Here is a 27,957-nt window from a genome sequence, read left to right on the forward strand (position 1 = left end):
AAATGCTTGTAGGAGGAAGTTGTGGCTATAAAGTGAGCATATGAATATAGTAGGGTGGTACTAAAATAATTTTGTATAAAAAAATGAAAAGTAAAATATTTTAGCTGGACTCTTTTTATACTCTCGCAACAATGTTGCTAAGGAGAGTATTATAGTTTTGTTCACATAACGGTTGTTTGTAAGTCCTAAAACTAAAAGAGTCAGATATAGGGTTATATATACCAAAGTGATCAGGGTGACGAGTAGAGTCGAAATCCGGATGTCTGTCTGTCCGTCCGTCCGTCTGTCCGTCCGTATGTCCGTCCGTCCGTCCGTGCAAGGTGTAACTTGAGTAAAAGTTGAGATATCATGATGAAACTTGGTACACGTATTCCTTGGCTCCATAAGAAGGTTAGGTTCGAAGATGGGCAAAATCGGCCCACTGCCACGCCTACAAAATGGCGGAAACCGAAAACCTATAAAGTGTCATAACTAAGCCATAAATAAAGATATGAAAGTGAAATTTGGCACAAAGGATCGCATTAGGGAGGGGCATATTTGGACGCAATTGTTTTGGAAAAGTGGGCGTGGCCCCGCCCCCTACTAATTTTTTTGTACATATCTCGGAAACTACTATAGCTATGTCAACCAAACTCTACAGAGTCGTTTCCTTCAGGCATTTCCATATACAGTTCAAAAATGGAAGAAATCGGATAATAACCACGCCCACCTCCCATACAAAGGTTATGTTGAAAATCACTAAAAGTGCGTTAACGGACTAACAAAAAACGTCAGAAACACTAAATTTTACGGAAGAAATGGCACCCCAATGGAAAGGAAGCTGCACCCAGGCTTTTTTAAAAATTGAAAATGGGCGTGGCGCCGCCCACTTATGGACCAAAAACCATATCTCAGGAAATACTCAACCGATTTCAATGAAATTCGGTATATAATATTTTCTTACGAAATATAGGTGAAATCGGTTCACAACCACGCCTTCTTCCAATATAACGCTATTTTGAATTCCATCTGATGCCTTCTCTGTATAATATATAGTACATTAGGAACCAATGATGATAGCGGAATAAAACTTTACAAAAATACGGTATTTGAAAAATATGTAAATGACGTATAATGAAATCTCGATATCACTTTATCATGCGAGAGTATAAAATGTTCGGTGACACCCGAACTTAGCCCTTCCTTACTTGTTAATAAAATAATTTTGAATACTCTAATTACACATTTATTATACCCTGAACAGTGCAGAAACCTTTGAAAATGGTAAAAAGTAAAAGAATTCATCATAGTTTGAAACCCATTGGAAGCGAAAGATAAAACAACAGAAGTCAAAGGACAAAGGAAAGGACAATATACGTGCGAACTGTGGTCAGGAAGAGGAAGAGAAAGGGGAGGGGCGCGTTTGAATTTTTAAGCGTTAAAAACGGCTTACCTCGATTTACGGCAAAACTGCGTGGCTTAAAGAAAAAATTTCTATGGCAAAGTTGTAGCTAATGAAAATAACTACAACTTTTCTACGGACACGTTTTTCAGGTAACCTCCTTATTTCGATATAAAATGAAAAAAAAATATAATTTTCAAACAAAAATTGAAGAGTCCAAATTTTGTTTTTATTTTTAAATCAGTAAGCTTTATGTTTGCTGAAATCTCGATTAAATCGAATTCTTAATTTCTTTATTTTACCTTTTCATTCGACGAAAATTTCTTCCCAGCGAGCATTCTCTTGAGATCTGGTCCTTCAAATGGTCCAATAATGGGATGTAATAGTCGCTGTTGTTGGCTCTTCCTTTTACAAGATGTTCAATTATGTAAAATTATTCCTTGCGTGTATCCCAAAATACGGAAGCCTTAATCTTGCCACTCGACTGTTGCGTTTTCCACGCTTTGCAGCGGGTTCACTTGCATAACTAACGATTGGACTTCGGAGTGAAATAATGGATTCATGTTTCATCCGTTGTCACTTATAGATGCAAATACTCGGGTTTATTGGCCTTGAACACCTGAAAAGACTGCTCCGGAGTTGAGTGTTATTTTTGGCCAAAAGTGGCAACCACAAAAACCTAATTTGTTGCCAACTTCCACGCCGCTGCTTTGGTGCTAAGGCGAAAGAATTTATCTGAGCCCATTAAAAATTTAGTTTTTTTTTTTTTTAAGACGTCATTAAACTGATTCCAAACAGCACACATTACACCATTTCTTATTAAATTTGTCAAAGCAAATAAATTAGTTTGAAGATTATTTTACTCCATCTCCAAATTGAGGTAAAATTACGCTCCATCGTGTATATAATTTATTAATCTTATTTGTATATATATTATTAACAAATTAGTTTTAGAAAATTTTCATTACTAAAAGTGTTCCAGCATGGTCTCTTTACACTCGAAAATTTAATACTATAAAATTTATGTCTCAGTTATTTTCTGTAACACCCAAACCACCCTAATACGCGAGAAAACACATATTGGCACATAACTGTCAAACGTTTCCTTTCGCTTTCATGCATGAGCACGTGTAATGCCCACGTTCAGCCGCACTTTAATGCGACCCAATTTGGGCCAAAACAAGCCAAGCAACAAGGTTGCATCGCGCACTTTGTTAGGAAGTAAGAAGAAAAAGAAAAAAAAACGACAAAATTAAAACAACAAGGAAGAGAACTTAAATTAGCGCTGAAATCTCTGGTATTAATTTTTGCCACACTTTATGTAAATGCCAAGCGGCAAACTTGACCCAGCTACGTCTTGGCGCGCCTAAAGGAGGTGTCATTTAAAAATACCAAAAACACCACAAACAAAAAAACAAAAGAAATTATAAAGAAAATCACATAAAATTGGGTATTTCTTGCGAAATGCCATGCGGCGCCGCGTCTCTTGCGGTTTGGCACAATCGAATAAGTGAGGCAATGGCTTCTTCGCGCTTCACGCCTCGCGCCTGCCGCCCCTTTTATTTTAACTCTTGTTGTGTGTTTTTTTTATTGTTGGTTTTTTTTCCAACACAACAAATTAATGTAAATTATGTATATGGAAACTTCAGCAGCAAAAAACGGACGCCTACGCAACAACAACTTCTTACCCTTGCAGCGGCCACTTCATAGGTTTACAGTTAACGTTTCCTTTTTCTTACGTTTTCTTGTTACACCCTCAACAGGGAGTTTGGCACGAAGTTTGGCACGAAGTTTAAAACACTCAGTAGGGAATGTCAGAGACTCTATAAAATGTATTTACGGTACGTAAATGATCGGCATGATGAGTTGAGTTGATTGAACGAACCATCTGTCTGGGTACCACATATGCCTCAGCCTGTATATATGCGAACTAGTCCCTCAATTTTTGAGATATCGCCTGAAACTTGTGAACACGTTCTTTTTCGCCTAAGTAGCGGCTTATTTGTCGGAACCGCCGATGGTCCGACGACTATGGCATATAGCTGTCATACAAACTGAACAATCGGAATCAAGTGCTTGTATGGAAACTTTTTTATTTACAAAGATATCTTCTCGAAATTTGATACACATTATTATTAAAGATCTAAATATAATATCCGAACAAATAGTTCAGATCGAAGCACTATAGCATATAGCTGCCATACAAATTGAACGATAAAAATCATGTCGTTGTGTGGATTTTTTTTTATTTGATAAGATATCTGCGCGATATTTTGCAGAAATTATTGTTTAAGTCATGGATATAATCCCCGAAAAATTTGTTCAGATCGGAGCACTATAGTATATAGCCGCCATTTAAACTGAACAATCAAAGTGAGCTCTTCGAAGAAATATTTTGCATTTGTGAAGGATATTATAGCTTCGTCACAAGAGAAGTAAATGTTTTTTCTATTTTATTTTCTTCTCCTTCTGCTTTTTTCAAGTCTTCACTGTGTCTTCGTTTAAGAATATAAGAATATACATATATTCGTAAGATGGGGTTGGCCAACGCTGTCTTCTGCTCTACTTTTGGCTCTGCAACGCAGTTTGCTAGCCTTTGTTTTAATCCCGTTATTTAGAAAATGCGGCCTGTTGGTCTTTGTTATTCCTTAGTGCTGCTTATTGTTCTTATTATACCATTTCGACCTTTTTTTTTTGTTTTTGCTTTTGATATCCCATTTGTTTGCGATTTTTTTCCCCCTTTTTTACTTTCTTTTTTTCTTTACTTATTATTTTTTCTTCTTTTTTTTCTTTCTTTAATTCATATGCCTTTTGCATGTCTTTTTTCGCTTTTCGGCGAAGCTTAAACGAATTTAGTATGCTTTTAATTACTTCTAGTGCATACTTTTAGGCTATAAAGGCAATGAAATCGGCCATTCTCTGCTTTGCATTACTTTCAAGCGCTTTGAATTTCTCACACGCACCCGCTCTCCGCTCGCTTCTAGTCGCTCTTTTGTGTGCTTATGCATTTCTGTTGTTTGTGCGACCATGCCTCTCACGCTGCACTAGAAATGCTTCCGTTATGTTTATACATGTGTGATTTTCGCCTTCAATCACTTTCAATTAAATTTTCAATTCTTTGAAACCACATTAAATGGCTGTTTTTAGGAGCTGTGCTGATGTATGTAAGAAGCGTGCGCACACTCACACACACACACACTTGCATAATTACACTGACACGAGTTTTTCACGCGCTATTTGTATATTTCATAAGCGCATAAATTTCCTGGAAATCATTACAAGGCTCTGGTACTTGATAAGCTGCAAATTTAATAGCGAAAAAGTGAAAACTCTCCACCTCGCGCGCGCTTCCCGTTGCCTTCGCACAACATTTCGCCGCGCCTAATTGATGTGTTTGTCAAGTCGTTAAAAGAAAATTAATTACTCTTAATTAATTTCAGTTGTTGAGCCCATAGAATAGCATTTTTATTTTGCCACTTTGCAATTCCGCCATTCTCTCATTACTTTCTATTATTTGCCACTCAACCATATACACTCACATATGCACGCTTGAGCGCCTAAAAATAAACCGGCATTTGGTTCACTTATTTGCCTGCTGCCTTGTCTCGCAACAGCAATTCAATGAAACGGTGTTGCCACACTTTCCACACAGTTTTTCTTTTATTTGTGCCTCCTCTCCTGCAATAGCGGCCATCTGAGGTGTAAGAAATTTAGTTACTCCGCTGTCCTAGCGATCGCCTGCCACTCACATGTTGTCTGCGGAGCGCAGCGCCGTCAACGCTGGCCATTACTGTCCGCGAGTTTCGTCGGTTCGTCTGCTGAGTGCCGTGGTGGCGGCGTTGTGGCATTGTGGCGTTGTGGCAGTCGGAGACAGGTGTCTGTCGGTCGCGTGGCTGCTAATTGATGCCGAAATGTCCTGCTGTCAACCAACTTTTGTGCCATTTAATTGGCATTTGACTGTTCTCATTCGCTTTTTCATGAATTGCCATTAGTTTCGGTTTTTCCATTTGCTAAAAATTAGCGGCACTTCTTCCCTCTTCTTGCTCAACTTGAGAGCGCAGAAAGTAAGTGATTGTTTGCTGTTATTTGTTTGCCATTATTTGGAAGAGGCGTTTAATTTGACAGTTAAAATTTTGTATTTAAAAAAAAATCAAAGAGAACTTTTTCGTCTATGATGCTTTGATGGAGGTGCCAGTGAAACATGAACGCATCTTTCAAAAACAATTAATCGTTTTCCAAATAAAATAATACTAAATATGAACAAGTAAGGAAGGGCTAAGTTCGGGTGTCACCGCACATTTTATACTCTCGCATGATAAAGTGATAATCGAGATTTCATTATCTTTCATTTACATATTTTTCAAATACCGTGTTTGTGTAAAGTTTTATTCCGCTATCATCATTGGTTCCTAATGTATATATATATTATACAGAAAAGGCATCAGATGGAATTCAAAATAGCGTTATATTGGAAGAAGGCGTGGTTGTGAACCGATTTCACCCATATTTTGTACATGTCATCAGGGTCTTAAGAAAATATTATATACCGAATTTCATTGAAATCGGTCTAGTAGTTCCTGAGATATGGTTTTTGGTCCATAAGTGGGCGAGGCCACGCCCATTTTCAATTTTTCAAAAGCCTGGGTGCAGCTTCCTTCTGCAATTTTTTTCGTAAAATTTAGTGTTTCTGACGTTTTTTGTTAGTCGGTTAACGCACTTTTAGTGATTTTCAACATAACCTTTGTATGGGAGGTGGGCGTGGTTATTATCCGATTTCTTCCATTTTTGAACTGTATATGGAAATACCTGAAGAAAACGACTGTGTAGAGTTTGGTTGACATAGCTGTAGTAGTTTCCGAGATATGTACAAAAAACTTAGTAGGGGGCGGGGCCACGCCCACTTTTCCAAAAAAATTGCGTCCAAATATGCCCCTCCCTAATGTGATCCTTTGTGCCAAATTTCACTTTAATATCTTTATTTATGGCTTAGTTATGACACTTTATAAGTTTTCGGTTTCCGCCATTTTGTGGGCGTGGCAGTAGGCCGATTTTGCCCATCTTCGAACTTAACCTTCTTATGGAGCCAAGAAATATGTGTACCAAGTTTGATCATGATATCTCAATTTTTACTCAAGTTACAGCTTGCACGGACGGACGGACAGACAGACATCCGGATTTCGACTCTACTCGTCACCCTGATCACTTTGGTATATATAACCCTATATCTGACTCTTTTAGTTTTAGGACTTACAAACAACCGTTATGTGAACAAAACTTTAATACTCTCCTTAGCAACTTTGTTGCGAGAGTATAAAAAAGCTCAAATTTTTAAAAAATAAGTGCTTAAACCTTCGGAACAACGTCTGATTGTGTTTAACGTGGGATCCTGCTGTCGACAGCTTAACTCCACGGTGCTTAAAAGCACAACGGATCAATACAATGCGTCGATCAGCGCCCTGAAAATTGGGTAAGCATTTTCAATACCAATTGGCAGTGTGGTATGGACACACTAACCATCTTGGTAGGGCTCGAGGCCCATCTAAAACCTCTGCCGTACTTTGGGTCCGGCACCCGGTTGCAATGCAACTCCACATTCGACTGACAATGTCAGTTCTTCCAGCGATTTGGGTTTTAACCACAGCCACAACGAATCTCCACAAAGGGCCAAACCCAATGAGCAGACTGGAGTTACCTCCAGGGGCTACTGCTCCCCGTGGTACCAGGTTAAAGTCTTTGGTATGACCTTGTAGCCGAAGCTACGACCAGTTGAGCTTCCATACAGCCCTGAACCGGCATGCCTTACCGCGGGTATATTCAGTTTCCCCTCGAACCCAGAGGGGTCCTCCCGTACCCGCAGGGGGAACAGTGCAGGAGACAACATTCTTCAACGTCCGTGTGCTTTCTGAAGATAATCGGTGAATATAATCGGTTTTGTGCTTATTTATATCAAGCCAGCTTGTATTCTCAAATGTCCATCGTTAAGGATCATTGAATGAAAGGATTGTTGTGGATATTATAGCAGCATGCCATTTTTCCAAAAAGTTTTGTAAATCAAATACTATCCTGTATTTCATTAGATGGGACGCCAATGCCAATCTAACTAAGCTGGTTATGCCACGAAATTCACCAGGTTGTATGATTTCCAATGGTTGTATGATGTAAGGCCGATAATGACTTACGGTTTATTGTTATTGTGTCTAATTCTAGTTGGAAAATAAGTATGCGATAAGAAATATAAAAGAGCGAGAAATCACAAAAAGAGCAGCAAGTATTTTCTCAGTTGAGCTCTCGAGCTATATAGACTCAAACACTTAAAATCATTTACATTTACTGGCAAGCGAGATGTTCTGTAAGCAGCTGGCACCGTAGTCAGCTCTTAGACTGAAGGAATCCCCGCAATTATTCGATCTATGGTCTTTATTAAGTTACTGTTTATATCCAATGCCATTGATTTGCGAAGTGTCCTGTAGAATTCAATTTAAAAGCTGGTCGCCAGTATTACCTTTCCTTCCAGAGTAGAGTAGGATAGGGTCGATATGGCTAAGGGCGTAGGAATAAGCATCTATACTGATGGGCCCATATTACATAATCGAGTAGGAGGTGGTGTTTTATCAGCAAAACTAGATACCAAAATCGACTTCCGTCAACCAGACCGCCTGCAATGTGAAGCGGTGGTCACAACAATTAAAAAAAAGCAAACTTTTTGTTCTGACAAGCAGTGTGTTCCGCTATAATAATTATAACAATATTTTCACTTAATGATTCTGAACAATGAGCATTTAAGAATTCGAGCTATTCATTAATTATCTTCAAGGTATATATTTATACATATAGTCACGCGATTTTAAAATACCAGAGTTTATTAGGGTTTCGTTCAAGGTAGTAAAGGAATGCCTTGATCTTATAGTGGATTTAACATTTTGTTTTACGATAGACCCGCAATGGATTCCAGGGCATAGTGACATCCGTAGTAACCGCGAAGCAGATAAACTAATCAGCACAGGCACTACCCTACAATTAGACTTTGGAAAAGAGTTACACTTCCAGATATTTAACCGACACTTTCTAACATAATATTTCTCAATACAAAGCTTTGCCAATACCACACAGTGGTACGGCTTATATGAAGCCGCGGTCGTAGATACTTCCCGTTGAGGTATCTATATGAAATTTTCACCAATAATCAAAAAAATATATTTGAAATTTATAGTAAAAAATTAGCCACATCGAACCACTACAACCTATGGCACACATAGCACAGTAATTGCACTTATGTATATGGCGACGGTGCCCAAAAATACTACTCTAGGTATCGGAGCACCAAAATTTGAAATAAGGCTTTGAAAAAAAATGTTAAATGTGATTTGTAGTTAAATTCTTTCCCCATTCAACCAGCAGCTTTACCTATAAGAATAATATCAAACAAAAAAATCCTGTAGGAAAAAGACAATTTATGTATAAATGGTCTGAATGTAAACGAACTGAATTCAATATGTCGGTATTTGTTATAATGCATGATAGCTTTTGGTTGTGATTAAGTTTACAATTCTTTAATTCCTTATTCTTGAACTCTGCAGCACTTTGATCATCCCTAGCAGTATCGAGGGCATATTCATTAAATTGGTCCAAATTAGTTTTGCACCTCTCGGCAATAGCTTGAAGTATATTAGCATAATGATGGACAAGGTTTTCAATAAGTCCTGTAATTTTGGAAGCCTATTTCGGACTTGAAACAAATTTTCTAGCCTCAATACCATCGTTCGGCGATCCTCTACCTCCATCTGTGGGCTTGTCTACTATTACACCCATCAGCCGTTATTGATTGGACTACATTCCTTTGAAGCTCCGAAATTCTCGATGCAGTATTGTCTAATAAAATTTGCAACTCGATTTTAGCATAAGATTCATCTACAGAAATATTCTCTGGGTATCTGCTTTTTTTGCATTCACTATACTTTGAGAACTTGGAAATAAATCAAAAGATATTTTGGTATTCTCGAAGTTTCTTATACGTAAAAGTCATGGTGTTTAGACAAGGCGGTCTTCATTATGAATGAAATTACTTCATTGGGATCTGGTGCCAAAAAGTTTTGCATTTCGGTTCATTGCGCATCTATTTCGGTCAGATGAGCTTTGCGCCGTTGCTTTGTTCTCGCTAAAGCAAAGCCTTCGCGAAGTCAACCTTTGGACGACTTCGACGAGCGCTTTCCACTATTTGCTGAAATGTATTTTCGGTGGATTTCAATAACAATTAGCTTCTTTACATTCATTCAATCATTTTGGTATTGCAGGGTCAAATATTTCTTCTGAACATAAAGAGTTCCAAAACCACCAATTTGTTTTTACATACTTAACCAATCGATTTAAAGAGTTCGGTCAATTCAGGTATATAACATTTTGACAAACAGATTTTGAGATGGATTTTTTTGATTTTTGACCATCTGTCATATTTTCAATTTGCAAGAAAATAAAATTTTGGGTTACACCAAACTTAGCGCTTCCAATCTTGTTTAATAACTCTGTAAATAAAGTCCAGGATGTAATGAAGCCTATAATCTTACATTTACTCTTGGTTTACCATACAATATACTAACACTATTGGAGCTCTATTGTATTAGGTTGTCAAAAAAGTCTTGCGGTATTTTCGATAGTTGGCGCTGAAAGCGCGTAGTTCTAGTTTTATTCGTCGCATCGGGTCATATACCTATACCTTTTTGGAAAGCTCATTTTACGCGCTAACACGTGTTTGATTGATTGTCGTTTCTTCTAAGTCGTTCGTGAGTTATAGCGTCGCAAACATGGAGCAAAATAAAGAGAAAATACGGCATATTTTACAGTACTACTACGATAAAGGCAAAAATGCATCTCAAGCCGACAATAAAATTTGTGCAGTTTATGGACCCCATACAGTTTCCATTTCCACCGCACAACGATGGTTTCAACGTTTTCGTTCTGGTGTAGAGGTGGTCGAAGATGCGCCACGCTCCGGAAGGCCTGTCGTCGAAAATTGCGATAAAATCGCTGAATGGTCGAAAGAGACCGGCATAGTAGCAGCCGTAGCATCGGTCAAGAGCTGGGCATGAGTCATCAAAAATTCATTTCAATTTCAATAAAAAAAAAAAAAAAAATCAATAAAAATACGGCAAGACTTTTTTGACAAACCATTATGTAGTTAGGTTGTAGAATATATAGTATATGTAAATGTAATACTAATGAATAGACAAGCACATCAGTTATTCAGAAATTTGAGATATTAAGAGAATTTTCATTGCTAACAATAAATTATTAACCAATTAGGCGATTCCAAATAAATTTAAGAGAGGAATATTTCCAACGGTATCTATTTATATGAGCAACTTGCTACACTTGCGGAAAACAACAAAACAAATAGCTAGTCAAAAGTTCTGTATATAAATCTTAATGCAAAGCAAATTTTACATAATTATAAATAGATGCAAACACAGTATATGCTTGCATAACCCAGTTCGAAGATCAATACATGTACTAGTACAACAACAACAGCAGTAGCAAATAAATCATTAATGAATTTATTGTTTATAAAAATTTGGTTATACAACAATATGCACGGCGAGTTAATAACACCGGTGAGACAAACTCTAGAGGGGTGATAATAATTTTCTCGCGCTATTTGAGTGGCAAGGTCTCAAAAGGTTTCGGGAATTGTACAACACTCGGCTCGAAACCAATATTTTTCGAGATATTGAATATGAAAATATTTTTTCCGATTGTCAAAGTTAACCTACAAAAACAAACCCTTCGAGTTAAGGCTTATTGGAAAGCCATTATTATTAGAAATAGTTAACAAAAATTACAAATAAGAACAGCATCTACATTTTGCTTCTATTTCGTTGGTGTATAATATTTTTCGATTTAACTTACATGGAATCAAGGTCGGGTCTTTGCAATTTTCCCTAAATTTCAAAAATTTTCGCCGGATTTTGATCACTTACAACATTAATTTTATACGCTTGACCGAAAGGCGAAGAACTCATTCACGCGGTGATGAAAATTTTGGGGGTCGCAACTTGCCAAATTTGCAGTGATGATGAGGAAGTGGAAATATCTGAGCACTTTCGCCTCCACTGTCCAGCTTTCAAGAGATTTAGGTTGAAGCTCCTCAATTTCCATACATTCTGCGAATCCGGAAAATTGGCTGAAATAGATATTTGCCGCCCCAACAAATTTGTGGCAGGCTGTACGCGTTTTGACGATATGCGACGGTCCTTTTAATCCATACCTAGTAGTTCTGGACATACAACGAACAGACATCTCTAGCTGTCCAAGTGGTATTATTTGTGGCATCGAAAAATCAGTTTATTTACCTAACTTAACCTTGACCGCAAATTTTTATATACCATAGAAATATCGCTTTGATGGCACATAGTTACAAAATATTTTTTTCAAAACACTGCCGATTTAGATAGTTTTAGTTATGCACTATTTATTGTAGCGTCATCTAGGCCTTCGATAGGCAATGCATAACATAAAATATACAATGCAGCCGAAGTTTAATAAATGTTTTCGAAAATCATCGTTAATGCCAACCAAAGCTTGAGAATCACCGTGTATCGCCTAAACCTCATACTATAACCGACTGTAACCGACTCCATACTCGTATGCACGCACATATGTTTATATGTTTATGTGCATTTAGACAAATAGAACATAATATTCGCACGAAGTGTAAATAACATTTAGTAAACAACAACAAATAAAGTGAAAATCAGCACGTCGACAGCAATAGGAAAGAAAACAAACAAAAACGGCAACGCTTTGGCATAATCAGAACACAAATGATGACCAATATGAGTGGTTGGAATCATGCTGCTGCTAAATATTTGTTTGTGGTTATTTAAAGCTTATAAATTCACATAATTGTTGTCGAATTTGTTGTTGTTTTGACTAACTGAATCAGCGAAATTATTAAATAACAATGCCCGGTCCAGGGGAAATATGCCAAACCCACGAAATTAATTGAATATCAAAACTAATTAATCAAATAAAGCACAAACAACAACAATAATAAAAACAACAATCAAATTAGGGGATACCCATTCGGTGTGGAATTTTTGTTTGCTTGCAATAATTCTAAATTGATGAGCAAATTGGTGTTGAGTTGACATAGAGTCTTCATCAGTATGTTTGAGAACCCGTAACTAGCCAAACGCAAGTCTCATTGGCCAACTTTTATAATTTTACAATCTTCAATGTTGAACTGAAACTCGACCACAGTCATCCAAAGCCAAGATTAGAGAGACTGCCAGAAAAGTGGTTACAACCCAGGTATGGGAAATATTTGCCTTCAGAAAAGTAACCGCGAATCAAACTACATGATTTTCGATACCTTAGAGACCGTTTGTTCTCCATTTCGAGCCATATTATTTCAAAACCTTGGAATGAGAGATATTTTTATATATAAACAAGAAAAACGTTAACTTCGGCTGCACCGAGGCCACCCTTCACAGTTGCATTTCTTTTAGTAACTATGTGTTGAGTTTGTATGGAAGCTATATGCTATAGTAATCCGATCTGAACAATTTTTTCGGAGATTATATTATTATCTTATTACTGCTTATGTAAGTTAAGTTTCATGTCAAATTTCGTGAAGATACATTGTCAAATGTGAAAGTTTTCCTTACAAGCACTTGATTCCGATCGTTCAGTTTGTATGGCAGCTATATTTTATAGGTCCATATCAGCAGTTCCGACAAATGAGCAGCTTCTTGAAGAGAAAATGACGTTGCAAAATTTCAAAATATCTTAAAAACTGAAATTTCGTATATATACAGACGGACAGATGGACAGACAGACGGTCTCCGACGCTTCCTTTTGGGTGTTACAAACTTCGTGGCAAACTGTTCAGGGTATGAAAAGCTTATCAAAGAACATGTCTATGAATTCTAGAATATTGAGACGCCGCACAGTGGCACCGCTCCATACATTTCTTGGAAAAAAATAGAAGGAATAGAAGGAATAGTGGTCGTACAACAATGAAACTTTGCAGAAACACTTCTCTGGACTAAATTAAGAAATTTTGAAAAAATCTTGGAAAACCGCCCACTGCCACACCCACCTCCCATATAACTGCAATTGCCAAAATTTTTATTTGGACCTAGGGACTTGAAATTCGGGACACTTCTTAAACTTAAACGCAAAGTGACTTTATTTATACCTTTACCTTGATAAAAATCCAATATAATATGCAATGTTTTAATTGAATATGTAACAGGTGAAAAATTGTGTTAGTTTTTATTTGTAATATTATGCAAGCACCATATATTTAACAATCCTTAGAACTAGGGAAATTTTGTTCGAATGACTCCTTAAGCTGCTTACATATGTAAGGATCCGAAGTTATAAGAAGTCTGTTGAAGACATCAGTATTTGGTGAAATTAAAATCGATGTTACTAAAAGGGACGGTAATTGGCGGTTGTTTTTTTTTTTTTAATTGAAAGTACAGACTCGGAACTTTCATTTTTTTATAGTAAGAGGGCCAAGCAAGGCAAAGCACATAAAGTTTTTTTCCATCAAAAAATGAAAAGTTGATATTTTTTAGTATAATTTTTGAAAAATTATAAAAACTAGCTTCTTTTTTCAATAAATTTTTTTTTATAAACAAGTAGGTGCTTATTTCCAAAAAAAATTAAAGAAAAGCATAGCTATAAACTTGCACACAAAAAAAATTCATTTGGACAATAATCTTAATCTGATTTTATTGAATAACTTATCGACTTCTGTTAGTTTTTTTAACTATAAAACTTCACTGTTTATAAAAAACCTTGTTGAATTTTTGTTATCCAAATATTTCTTTACAAAACAAAATCATTAAAGTTTTGAAATTGGATTCCTATTTTTTCCGCCAAAATGCTACTGTGCGCCGTTTATTCGAAAATAAAAAATATCAAAAATAAAAAATAACATTTTATCTGTTCTGGAACCCTATGCGGTATCCCGATGTGAAAATATATTCTATTCGAAATTCGCATCTTTATTATAACCACCCTGTAGCAATATAAATACTTATATTTTTCGTTTTTTCTTTCTACAACTCAAAAGCTAATGCATATTTTATTCGAAAATGGAACTGAAAATACCATATTCGGGTTGCCGAATACGAAAAATCCGATTTTGAGTATTTTTTTTTTCGAATCGAGTTACAGAATAGGGCGCCAGATCAAAGCAGCAAAATTCGAAATTGCAGAAGGCTTCTTAGGATTGTAGATCTACTCCACAACACTTGAATGAAATTAGTGAGAATTCATCATCTATCAACGCTCTTGACTAAGCAGTTGATTTGGAATTTTTCTTATTCAATTTAGGATTTCATCCATGCTAGGCTGCGTATTTTTCGATACCTTCCTTTATTACAGGTGCTCAACTGATGCATATACTGGCTTCACTTTGTCTGCTTTCCGAACGCCTTACAACGTATTTATTTGCCATTATAGAACACCATACCAACATACCGTATGCGATATGCAGCATTACAACTGCCGTGTAGAGCCAATGGGTTACCCGAGGTATTATGTACACCCCTTTTGGTCCCTACAATCCTTTTACAAGTGGCAATGCTGTAGCTGCCTTATTTGCCGTAATATATTAGTTGTGTTTCCATGAAAGCTTCCTGCGCAAAATAAGTCCCAAGTAGCTTGCTCTGTTCCCTATTGTTAGCCTGGTACCAGTAATAATGTTAGTATAACCGAAGCCATCACAAAATCAGCATAAATCACGACATCTACACCTTCTTGCCTAGATCTACCAACATTTTGTCCATGATTAAGACCCGGAGAAGTTGAGATAATACGCCTCCTTAAACAGATCTGGAAATGATTGAAGCCCCTCGCATAGAAATTATTGACCTTTCCATAAACGTGTGTTCAATTAATTTTCCAGGAGGCTCGGTGATGCTCAAATCCTTAGGTGCGCACAGTATGGCCTTAGGCCGGATGTAATTAAATGTGGTTTCTATGTTTAGGTAGGCTACGAGTGTATTGCCAGCTTTTCTAGGTGTAACTTGCTTCTTAAGTGTATATCTTTCCATCGTTTTTAAGAGAAAAATAATTTGTCTCAAATCCTTTGAATTCGTATCTGAGCTTTTGCCCGCTTTTGGTATATACAATATATTAATTCGACTTTCCTCCATAAGAAAGAAATATTGTTTATTTGCAGCGCCCCTTTAAGAATGGTCTCTGCTAGTCTTATTGTGTTTCCAATGAACACACGGCTACGGTATTGTGGAGAGTGTTCCAAAATTTTTCGTGGGTTCTCACAACCACAAATATTTGAGTGACACAAGGCATTCGGTGAGGGTCGTGAACTTAACGCAAACTCTTCTTAAGCAAGCCATCTGTGCATCTCTGTTAATGATGATAACACTAAGAAAATTAAAGAAACAGAACAGTAAAAAAGTACCTGAATCTTTTGCTCAAAAGACGTCACAAGAGAAATGTTATGAATAAGATAATCTAGCGAATGACATACCAAAAAATGTGCCGAAATTAAAGAAACCTCCTTAAAGCAAAGAATGACACACCAAAAATGTGCCGAAATTAAAGAAACCTCCTTAAAGTAAGTATTTTGCTGAAAGCACCGAAGGCCATCCCAGGAGAGGCTTATAAGAAGTGTATGGAAATTTGCATTAAGCATTTGAGATAGACATAGACTCCACGGTAGTCGGTCCTCTCCTTTGGCTACGACATTTTGCTCAAAGGTTTCCCGAACAGCAACCAGTGGACTGTTGCAGGTGTATTATTTTCTTCAAATTGGTGTAATCGCTTTTACTGAGTGACATTAAAAAACGAAGTAGTAATAGCTAGACTCTTCATTCTTGACAATTCAACAACCGCTAAACTGAGGTTGAAACATCTTAGATGTCATACTCTAGTTCAATTAATTTGGCTGGAATGAAAATTAACTAGCTTAACAGACTTTTGATAGGTCCACAAATTTTTTTGAAACTCAAATGGCCCATGATCTATAGTTAACCCTCATCGCGACCCTCGGGTCTGGCCAGGCATATTTTGTTTTTAAATGTTATTTAAATATATTTAGAGTGTAGCAAACGACTTGCGCTTCCAGGTAGCTTCCTAAAATTTTATTGTCTATAGAATTCTGAAAAAAAATGCAAGGATATCGTATCGAAAAGGACGAAAAATGATATTATAATATTACACCTTAGTGCACCAATGGTGCTTGGCTAGACCCCATATATTTTGTATGAAAATATATGAACTTTGGTATGTTTCTATCACTTCGCACGGTTGATTTATCTGTTTTCATGTTCGTTACATGTCCAAATTGGTTTGCATGTTTATCTAGGTCAAATACTTTAGCCGCTAGAGCGTTTTAAAGGTTAAGAAAAATGTAATTTTTCTCAAAATGTTACATTTTTTGTGAACACTATTGCCATGCCAAGCGTGAACAAGGCAGTCAATTTGATTTCAACCAAATCGAGAGGTAAGAAATTTCAAAAATGTATCTATATTGTACATATATGAGCGTAAATACAACACGTATTTCCATACAAATGTATGTAAACTAGCCTTGGCCTAGCCAAGCACCATTGGTCTCAACTAAGTGTATCAGACCGTTGGTCTCGACCAGGGTTAAGACATTTTGAGGCAATGTTCCAGTGTTTCAACTGTCGAAATGAGTTCCCAGATATATTTGTCGGCGGAAATCAGCTCAAAAATCCAATTTAACCTAAGGTGGTGAATATTTTTAAGAAATAATCATCTTTTCCTGTATCTCCCACTGGGACATATTCGTTGAGATTTATCTGAAGACCCTCCAACGAGGTCATTACATTGAATTCTCATATACTGCATATACTGCTTTTGGACTTCTAAACTTTTTAAGACTTTCGGCTCACCCTGTATATGTAAACAGTTGTATGTTTGCATATTTAAATATTTTTGAAAACGTGTTAATGCCTCAGCTATTATTGCTCTTTATTAAATATACTTGCTCAACATACACAACATATGTTTTCTAAGTGTGTGTGTTTGCGCGTCGACTGTCCGCCTTTTGACACATCATTAATCAAATATAGCGGTGTCGGAAGTGGCAAGCACACACACACACACACACATATGTACAGGGGAAAAAACGCACATAACAAAGACTACGCCATTTACCCATCAAATTTCGTTAATCGTAAGCAGTTAACAGCAACAACAAAAAATAAAAAACACACACCACCACACAGAAGCATTTAATATAGTCATTTATTTTATTCATAACCAACAAGGCGATTTAATATTTGTATTTACTTGCTGATGCATTGTTCATATTGTTGCTTTTGTTTTTGTATCCCTTGCAGGCCATACACTGCTCGGAGAGATATCAGAATTACTCATCGGATTTGCCGCCGCCAAGGCGTACATCATGCGCACGCACCTCGACCACTGGCCTGTGAATTACCTGCAACGGCGCTGACGACGAGAACTGCGCGCACAACAGGGCGTATGAGTAATAAGCGAAAGGACTGCGAAGTGACGCTTCTGCGGCGGGACTCACTGTGGACTGGCGAGTGTAATGATAAATTATGTCGCTTAACGCCAACTTTCGCCGCACATCCGGCGATTTGGGTGAACGAAGTAAATAAATATGTCTATGTATATACATATACGTGTATATATAAGTATGGATTTATGTTTGTAAGAATTTAATGACAACGTATATATAAATAATATTTGTGGGTAGAAAAAAGTATAATAAAAGCTTTAATATTTATAAATATATAAATATGTATTTATATATACATATATGTATATGTGTATATATGTACCAGTATAAGAAATTTTATATTAACCTTATTTTAAAAAGCGAAAGAAAGTGAAATGTGGCAGCGTGTGCGAGATATTCACTTTCTTCTGCCTCCCACTTACTCCCGCTTATTTACCGCAAAATGCGCCATAGGCAATGCAAGTTAAAAGTTTTTAATGCAGCAGCAGCCAATTAACGCCGAACGTGCTTCTTTAATTAAGGCTTACGCTTTCGCGAAGATGATGGAAAATGCGAAAGCGCAGACTAATGAAGCCCTCACACACATATATACAAGCGCATAAGCACAGATGTGCGTGTGCAGTGAATGGAAAGTCTTGCTTGCCTACTTCTAGGCGCTTGCCACAGAATTTCCCATCGGCCGCCTTTAAGCCTTACAGACCCAGTGACTGATTTGTGCGTACGCTTTGTGCCGATAATTGCCGAACATTGACCACTGATGCCCTCTGAAATGCCGCTAATTTGCTTTGCTCGCCACTGGATTGTCGAAATTTCGTTTGACTGATGGAACGAAGCGGACGCTGTTGAAAGTGAAAGCACTGACTCGTGATGAATGCAGCGATATATACAAACAAACATACATATAGTATGTATATACAATTAATATTGTTGTTGCTGCTTTATAGTCGCGTCCCTTTGATTGATGACTTTTACAGTATTATTAGAAGCACTGACATACTGAAACCCAAACACACATATATACACACCAGTCGCTAACGCAAAATAAGCACAATAAAGCAAATCCAAATAAACAAACAATTAAGCATATAATGTGTTGACAGTTAGCTTATTGTAAGCCGTTGTTAAGCTACTTTTTGTAGTTGTTGTTTTTTCCCGCCAAAAAGTGCTGTATTTAACTACTATAACTGTAAATGCTTAAGAAAAATTAAATTTTGTTTCTATAACTTCTTTGATGCGATTATTTTGTAGAAGCATATAAATTACTTAACGCGCCTAATGGCAAAAATATTTAATTTTTCTAGTTTACGAAGATTCGATTTAATGTTAGCATAACAAAACTCTATGTGTATGTGTACATACATACATATACATACATATGAAATTAGATATATATGTATTTATAATAGTTATATAACCTAATAATAAATATAATTTATAGTTAGTCGCTGAGTAATTAAAGTAAAATCTTTATTAATTAAATTAGTACTTTCATGAAAGTTTACAGAAATTATAAAGCATAAAATAAATAAAATAATAAGTAAATGAAAAAACACCTTATGTTAAAATTGCTACCATATATGCACATATATATATGAAAAATTATTATTAAAACATGTAAAAAAAAATTTAAAACTAGAATTTGTAGTGAAAATACGAAATAAAACTTAAAATTTAAGCTAACTTTTATTCATACGTATTTTTTTGTTATTGCTGTTGTTTGACTTAGTTACTTCTACATTTTAATTAAACTAACTCCAAATTAATTAAACTAACGTTGCTACAAACTGGGCGAACGGATTTGCGCGAGGAATACTTTATGGATATGAAGGCCGCCATCAAGTTGACTTAAAAAATATTGCGAGAAGTTATATCCAGATATTATGCATACAGGGTTTGTCCGGAAAGTAATAGGACTGAGTTGAAAATTCTTCAAAAACATTCAAAATGGGCTCCTTCTGCGTCGATGTAGCGCTGCCAGCGCGATTTCCAAGCATTGAAGACGTCACGGAGGGCATTCGCCGGAATAGCCTTGAGACCCGAGTTGCATGCTGCTTGGATACGCTCTGTCGGCTCAAAATGCTTGCTTTAACCTTTACCTTTTCAGGCAAGGAAACAAAAACATGGTCAGGGGACTCATTTTTCCCTTTTTTGGGCGAGGCGGTGTGAGCGCCGTGGTGCACTTCTAATCGACTGTCGACGTCTTGTCGAAGATTCACCCGTCACTTGAGTCTCTTGAGAACTTCTAAAACTTGGCGTTGATAAACAAATACGATGTCAAAGATGAACATCGTTTTCACTTTGGATTTGGTCATCGGGCGAATAACGCCTGTGTGCCATTTATCATATGATCCAACGTCTCTGTCGCAGATTTATCGAGTTTTACACAGAATTTAATTGCGTACCTTTGCTCTAATGAACTCTGCATTTGCGGCTTGTACCACTCATAGAAACACGTCACGCGAAAATGTTTGTCCTGACCTTCCAGATGCTCGGAGACAACTCACCGTTGAGTCGAATTTTTGTTGATTCGTTCGAGCCTTACGATTAGTAACTTGCGAATGACACGCGTGATGTTTTGCTACAAGATCTGAATCGAAGCGGTATTTCTGGCATAGACTTTGGACTTTACATTTCTTCACAGTAAAAAGTCAGACGGTATAAAAAATTTCAAGCGGCTTCAGTTCTTGCACCAGCTGTATTTCGTACGCTTTCAAATTAAGATCTCGACGTAAAATGCGCCAAGTCGTTCCATACATCATTCCGAGTTGCTGCAAACATCGACTCTCCATGGTTCGTGTACACTTTAAGCTGCAGCTGCTATATTTTCTACACTGTCGTCTAGTATTATCCAATAATGAATGCTGGGTCTCTAGAAGTGTGATGATGTTGCAAATAGTACGCTCAGTAGGCCGATTATGTGGACCATAAGTTGACTGAATCGCGCTACACACATTCTTTACAGAACGTGAGATTTCTTAAAAAAATTTAACAATTTGTAAATGTTGTTCAGGTGTAAATATTTCGATGATGAAATATCAAGCAATGCTGTACAAAAATAACATGACAGCTTGACACGAATCACGCGTGATCTGTCAAAAATGCTTTTGAAAAAGCACCTAAATAAGTCTTTAAATTACTTAAAATCAGTTTGTATATGTATGTAGAGTCGAGTTTTTTCTTTTCCTTAACACTTTCCGTATTACCTCATAAACAAAAGAATAATAATACTAAATTTGCAAATTTCTGAAAGTTTACGCCGATCAAAAGCATTTTTACGCACGGATTTTACCTTAGAGCGGGTCTATTTTTTTCTATAAAATTGCGTTTGTGGGAAATATACTATAGATCATTCTGAACCGCTTCGCTTAAGAGACTATGGGTCCGGTTTCGAGCCTGCGATTTGTTCGTTTTTCTAACTCCCTGGGGTTATCATCTTTCAAATATGCGAGGAATTGTTTTCCAAAAACTACATATGTAGCACAGTTACACAGGGAGTGGTTTCACATTTCGTCCATTTTTATAGTGCCGGTAGGAGCGCTTTGATAATTTTGCTTGAATGATTTGGAAAATATGTACTTTAAAGCTATTATAGAACAGCCCCATGCTTACTTTTTCAAAATTTTAAGTTATATATCTTAATTTAGTGCTTAGTTATGGCACTTGAGAGGTTTTCAGCTAATGGCATTTTGTGGGCGTGTCAGTGGTCCAATATCTTGATATTTACTCAAGTTACAGCTTGCTTTCAGCCTCGTCCGCCTCGTCTCGTCATTCTGATAATTTATATATATATAACTCTATATCATCAACTCCAGCTCTGAAAGTATTCGACGCAGTACCCGCCGGGGGAAGCAGAGGAAGAGGAAGACCTCCACTCCGTTGGAAGGACCAAGTGGAGAAGGACCTGGCTTCGCTTGGAATATCCAATTGGCGACACGTAGCGAAAAGAAGAAACGACTGGCGCGCTGTTGTTAACTCGGCTATAATCGCGTAAGCGTCATTCTGATAATTAAGATATATATAACTCTATATCTATCTCGATGCGTTTTAAGTGATACATACTACCATGAGGTGAAAAAAATTAGATTTGGCAGTCCTAAGAGCCTAGCAATTCCTTATATGAGCTTAACTATTCAAACAATTACTTAAGATATGTATGCATTCTACGAAGTTTATAACTGTACTAATTGCGTCGGCTTAAATATTTTTGATAAAACCGCATAGGGAGTTCTCTAGAATTGAGTTAAGGAAGAACCTAATTCTTCCTCGTAATAATATTTACACCCTTATCAGTCAGAGATCTCTTATCGTTATTTACCAAATCCTCTCATTTCTATACACCGAACAGTTATAAGTTAGCTACAGAGTTTATAATACCAATCAGAAAATGTCATATACCGTATAAACACACACCGTATGGCCACACACAAAACTATTGTGGTAAACAATCAAGATGCGTTGAGTGCGCCGGTAAGCAAAAAACATCTGAATGTTTGAAACCCGAGAAACAGCAGCCTAAATGCTGTAACTGTGGCGGAGCACATCCAGCCAACTATCGAGGGTGCCTTGTTGCCAAAGAAGTACAGAAAATACGAGCTAACACAATTGGCCACAAAAAAGTTGATGGTCTATCCCAAAAAGTAGAAGATTCTGTAGACATCAGAACAAAAACCAATGAACATCAACAAAAAGAAGATCTTAAAGTTACAGCTGAAACATCAAACAAATTTACTTTCGCTCATGTTTTAATAGCAAATAATAATGATATTATATCCAATAACAGCATTTTAGCAAAGATCTTACAGAAACTCAACAAACAAGACCAATTCAACACTTCCTTACGAAATCGCTTATGCAAGCTTGAAAAATATCTTTTTAATACCAAGGATGTCTAAATCTATAAAAATTCTTCTATGGAACTTAAATGGGTTAATCAAACATAAGAATGAAATCGAAATTGTACTGAGCTCGGGAAAATAGTGACGGATGTATGATATCGGAGACACATTTTACGTCACAAACCAATTTTAAAACTAAAAACTATGAAACTTACCATATCATTCATATTAGCAATTGCGCCCGTGGCGGAAGCGCAATATTAATTAAAAACACGATTCAACATTTTGAGGAAGAAAAACTTTCAACTGATAAGTTTGAAGCTACAACAGTGACTATTGACGGAGTTAAAAGTCCACTCTCACTTACCTCTGTGTACAGTCCTCCAAGGCATCAAACCCAATTTGAAGACACTTAATAAGCAGAAACAGGTATAGGTTTCATAATGGGTGGAGATTTGAACGCAAAGAACACGCACTGGGGTTCAAGACTTACGACTGCAAAGTGGAGGGAGCTTTATAAAGCACTGCAGTCATCCGGAAGTTACGCATTCCCGACGAACTTACCATCATATCGGCCATCAGATAATCGAAAGATTCCAGACCTGATAGATTTTTTCATTGTGGGCAAAATATCCCGGAACTATTTGTCGATCAATCACGATTATGACCTTAACTCGGATCATTCCCCAATGTATTTAAGCTGTAGTGAATATATTAAATACAGGCCAGTTGGAATCTGAAATTTTACACTTTACAACAGGTATGCAACACGTAGCTTGGAAAAGTACATCGGAATTAAAAAAAAATTGATGGAAACTCTCAATATCCTAATGATATAGGTGAAATAATTAAATTAAAGAGAAAGCCACAACAAACTCACATCAAACACGTTGCACAGCTGATAAATCTATTTTAAATAAAGTTTCTAAAGATCTTAACCGGAAAATTAAGAGGTTTGAAAATGAAAGTTTCGCAAAATGTCTTCGGTCCCTAAGCAATGGAAGAAATTCCGACTACTCTCTTTGGAAAAGCTATAAAAGACTACAAACACCAGAAACTCAAGTATGTCCCATTAAAATAAGTGCTGATAGCTGGGCCAGAGATTCAAAAAAAGCATAAGTATTTTCGGATTATTTAGGGATTTAGGGAAATAAACGCAGGAGTTCCACAAGGTAGTGTGTTGGACACTCTTCTTTATATTCTATTCATGCACAACCGCCAGCAGACTGCAATTATACAGCGTTGCTTGCTGTTGGTAGTAGTGAACACGAGTCTAATTCTAATAGTGGTGCAAGCCGAAAATGCAGCGTTCGTTTTTTCATTTGTGAAACTCGGTGAATTTGTGACAGAGACGTTTGATATACTATAAGCAAGCAGGTTTACCCAGATTTTGCTTTAGCAAAGACAAAGCCTGAAAAGACCGATGAAAGCCAAGCATTTTAAGACGATAGAGGGGACCCAAGCAGCATGCACCTCGGCTCTCAAGGCTGATCAGGTGAATGCCTTCCGTGCCGTCTTCAATGCTTGGAAATCGCGCTGGCAGCGCTGCATCGATGAAGAAGGCGTCTTTCTTGAAAATATTTATTATTTTTAAAGAATTGTAACGATTGGTTCTATAAATTCTTTTTAAAGCGACTTAGTCCTATTATTTTCCGGACAAACCCTGTATAGCGTATGTGAATGACAAAACACGTTTATGGAGTAATTAATATTATATAACCTTTTTACACTCCACTTTATTCTTAACTTAATTACTTCAGCAATGACATATTTGTGGTCCTGCGGAATAACGAAGTTGATCCAACTTAACTTAAGACAATTTTAATTGCCTTAAATTAAAGTGAATATAAAATATTCAAAGAAGTTTCGTAAATTTCAGCGCCACTTCCATTTAATGGACCCCAAAAACTCACCAAGCCACATGCCAGGATATTGCGAGACACTTAAGGGTATAAATAATAGCTGCAAAGACACGCCGCACACACTCACACGATGACAAATACCAATAACAACAATGCAATATCGCAGCTAATAAACTTACCGAAGCGTTTGTTGTCCATGCTGACTTAAGTGACTGCTATAAATGAGCGCATGCGCGTGTGCTTGTGTTTGTGTGCGTGCAACAAGCCTTTTAACCTTTCAACATTAATTTGGATGAAATTGAATGTAAACAGTCGAAGTATCGAAGAAATAAAACACCGAGCCGCCATACTTCGTTTGCGCTGCAACGACATGGCAACACTACACGCACACCCACACACACCCTTGTGCGATCAACAACAATTCGCTTAACTCACATAAACCGCGAAGGTAAACAAATTTATTTATTTTTCAGCGTAAAATGTCAACCGAAAGCTTTCAGCTTCAGCGTCACTTCGCGTACCTGTGTCAGATGACCGTGTACTTTGGGTTGTCCGAGGTGTTGTTGTTGCTGTTGCTGTTGCTGTTGTTCTGCTTAATTTGATATTCACGCTTACTTTGGTGAGCACATTACATAACGACAAGAACAACAACAAGCATGACAACAACAACAAAAACAACAGAATGTGACGACGACAACAACAATAAAAACAACAATAACAGTGACTTCAACTACAATAACAATAATGACAACAACAATGACAACAACCAGTTAGCACTTCAGTCCACTTGCATCATCGCTTCCTCCATCGCGCACTCGAGCACTCTGTGGCCATTAGCTCCGCTCGATGGTAATTGATAGCGTTCGCGTGCCCAGCGGCCGGCAGCCAGCAGCTGTCGCTATGCCATGTTGTATTTGTGCCTCTTTGCGTCAGTGTGCTGCTTCCTGTGTTGTGCGCCGCTATTTTCAGCTGCACCTGCTGTTGTTGTTGTTTTATTCTTTTGCTTATGTAACCGAGTGCCAAAAACACTTCGCGCCGTTTACTCTTGAATTAATTATAACTTCGGATGCAAGTTTTTGAAGTCGCTGGCCCCCTCCTTCCCTGTGTAAATTCACCTCAAAAGCCCGACCATTTTATGTGCTCACATTTAATTTGGTGCACGGCAATGAATAGATAGTTAATAGTTGATGGCACAAGCATGAGTTGGCGGTGAGTGTAACCGAAGATGCAACTCGTTGCTGGAAATGCCTTGACTTACATCTCAAATTGTTGCTTCAGGTCGCTGCAGGTGCGCCGTGACAGCGTAAAAGGCGACGGGCTAAGTAAATATAGCGAAATCCAACGGTATTCAGTGTAACGGTGCATTATTGTTATTATTGTATATGCCTTTGGTGGACTCCGTTTTGAAGTCTTCATCATTTTGTTGGTTATTTCACTTAAAGTTAATTAGCATTAATGTGTTTCTCTGCAGCATAGCTGTAAAATATATAACTGTAAAACACCATCAGCTTGAATTAATTTCTGTTTTAGTTTGGACAAGAGCAGGTAAGTAGATTCTCCCAAAATCACTCAAATCAAGTGAGATGACAGTTGCTACTCGTATGTAAACAAAAGAGCTTCCGAAGCAGATCAAAGCTAACACGATCTTTATAAGATCATAGAGAAGAGAAGTCATAGCCTTTGACTCCAAATCCAGTATTCCAAAGTATAATATTTTGACTCATCCTCGGCAGCGATCACCGAAAAGAACCGTTTCATCTCAGCCAAAAAGCGCCGTTTTTCATTGTGAGATCAGAAGAATGCAGTGCAAGTTAGTGGTTCAGCGAGCAACTTATACTGAGTTTTAACTCTGTTGCTGCTACCATTACAATTAATATCCTTCGACACGAAGTGGTCCAATTGAGTTTGTAGAAAGTAACAGATGCGTCTGATAAGCCCTTTTCTGTAAATTAATCGGCAAAGGCGGTGTTACTCCCACTGATGGTTCTTCTTCTTCTTAATTGGCGTAGACACCGCTTACGCGATTATAGCTGAGTTAACAACAGCGCGCCAGTCGTTTCTTCTTTTCGCTGCGTGGCGCCAATTGGATATTCCAAGCGAAGCCAGGTCCTTCTCCACTTTGTCCTTCCAACGGAGTGGAGGTCTTCCTCTTCCTCTGCTTCCCCCGGCGGGTACTGCGTCGAATACTTTCAGAGCTGGAGTGTTTTCATCCATCCGGACAACATGACCTAGCCAGCGTAGCCGCTGTCTTTTAATTCGCTGAACTATGTCAATGTCGTCATATATCTCGTACAGCTCATCGTTCCATCGGATGCGATATTCGCCGTGGCCAATGCGCAAAGGACCATAAATCTTTCGCAGAACCTTTCTCTCGAAAACTCGTAACGTCGACTCATCGGTTGCTGTCATCTCCCAAGCCTCTGCACCATATAGCAGGACGGGAATTATGAGCGACTTATAGAGTTTCAACAGTTTAAACAGCCCACTGATGGTTAGGTGATTTAATAAAAGCGTTGAAGCGAACCTCATCAAGCTTTGATCTGAATGAGATCTAGGTGAGTCTGCGGATACATGCTGGTCTTGCCGACAATTGACACAGTATTGCCTGTTAAGCTCATGCCAAAGCTAACCAGCAAGCCATTCAGGTATAGAAAGTGGAATTGCTGGTCCTATAAACGCAAAAAAAGCTACCCTTGCCCGTATATTATTGTAAATTTTATCAGTTTTCAATCTTAAAAAAACGCAAAAATGACTACTACTGATAAGAATGAAATTTCTTGAATTGGCCTGGACTTTGTATTGCATTAAACCAACAAACAAGCCAAATATCGATATATTTCCAAAAATAGCTGCCAGACGATCCAAATACTAAATACATATAGGATTTGTCCAGAAAGTAACAGGACTGAGTATATTTAAAAATATGATTGAACCAATCGTTACAAATCTTCAAAAACTTTCAAAATAGGCTCCTTCTGCGTCGATGAAGTGCCGCCAGCGCGATTTCCAAGCACTAAAGGCGTCAACGGAAGGCATTCTCTGGAATAGTCTTGAGAGCCGAGATACATGCTTCTTGGATCCCCTCTGTCGGCTCAAAATGCTTGCCTTTCATCGGCCTTTTCAGGCAAGCAAAAAAAGCCGGAGGACCACATCTGCGCTGTAGGGCGGCTGCGGAAGCGTTGGGATTCCGGCCTTGGTTAGGTCGCTGTTTACAAGAAAGGCGTTGTGAGCCGGGGCGTTGTCGTGGTGCAACTTCCAATCGGCTGCGATGTCTTGTCGGACCCGATTGACCCTTCGTTTGAGTCTCTGTAGGACGTCCACGTAAAACTTGGCGTTGACGATTTGTTCAGGATGAACAACAAGGACAATGAGCATCGTTTCCACTTTGAA

General features: G+C 37.6%; 1 protein-coding gene across 3 annotated transcripts in view; it reads left to right on the forward strand.

Moving 5' to 3' along the window:
* The window catches only part of LOC126750968 (allatostatin-A receptor), a 60,710-nt gene extending 41,412 nt beyond the window's left edge, over positions 1-19,298 (forward strand). For all 3 annotated transcript variants that reach the window (XM_050460847.1, XM_050460844.1, XM_050460846.1), the window contains exon 5: positions 17,725-19,298. In XM_050460847.1, coding sequence (XP_050316804.1) covers positions 17,725-17,820 — 96 coding nt within the window. In that variant the 3' untranslated portion in view covers positions 17,821-19,298. The remainder of the gene's footprint in view (positions 1-17,724) is intronic.
* Positions 19,299-27,957: the final 8,659 nt, after the last annotated feature.

Source organism: Bactrocera neohumeralis, chromosome 2 (genome assembly GCF_024586455.1).
Source record: "Bactrocera neohumeralis isolate Rockhampton chromosome 2, APGP_CSIRO_Bneo_wtdbg2-racon-allhic-juicebox.fasta_v2, whole genome shotgun sequence".
In the NCBI taxonomy this organism is placed as follows: domain Eukaryota; kingdom Metazoa; phylum Arthropoda; class Insecta; order Diptera; family Tephritidae; genus Bactrocera; species Bactrocera neohumeralis.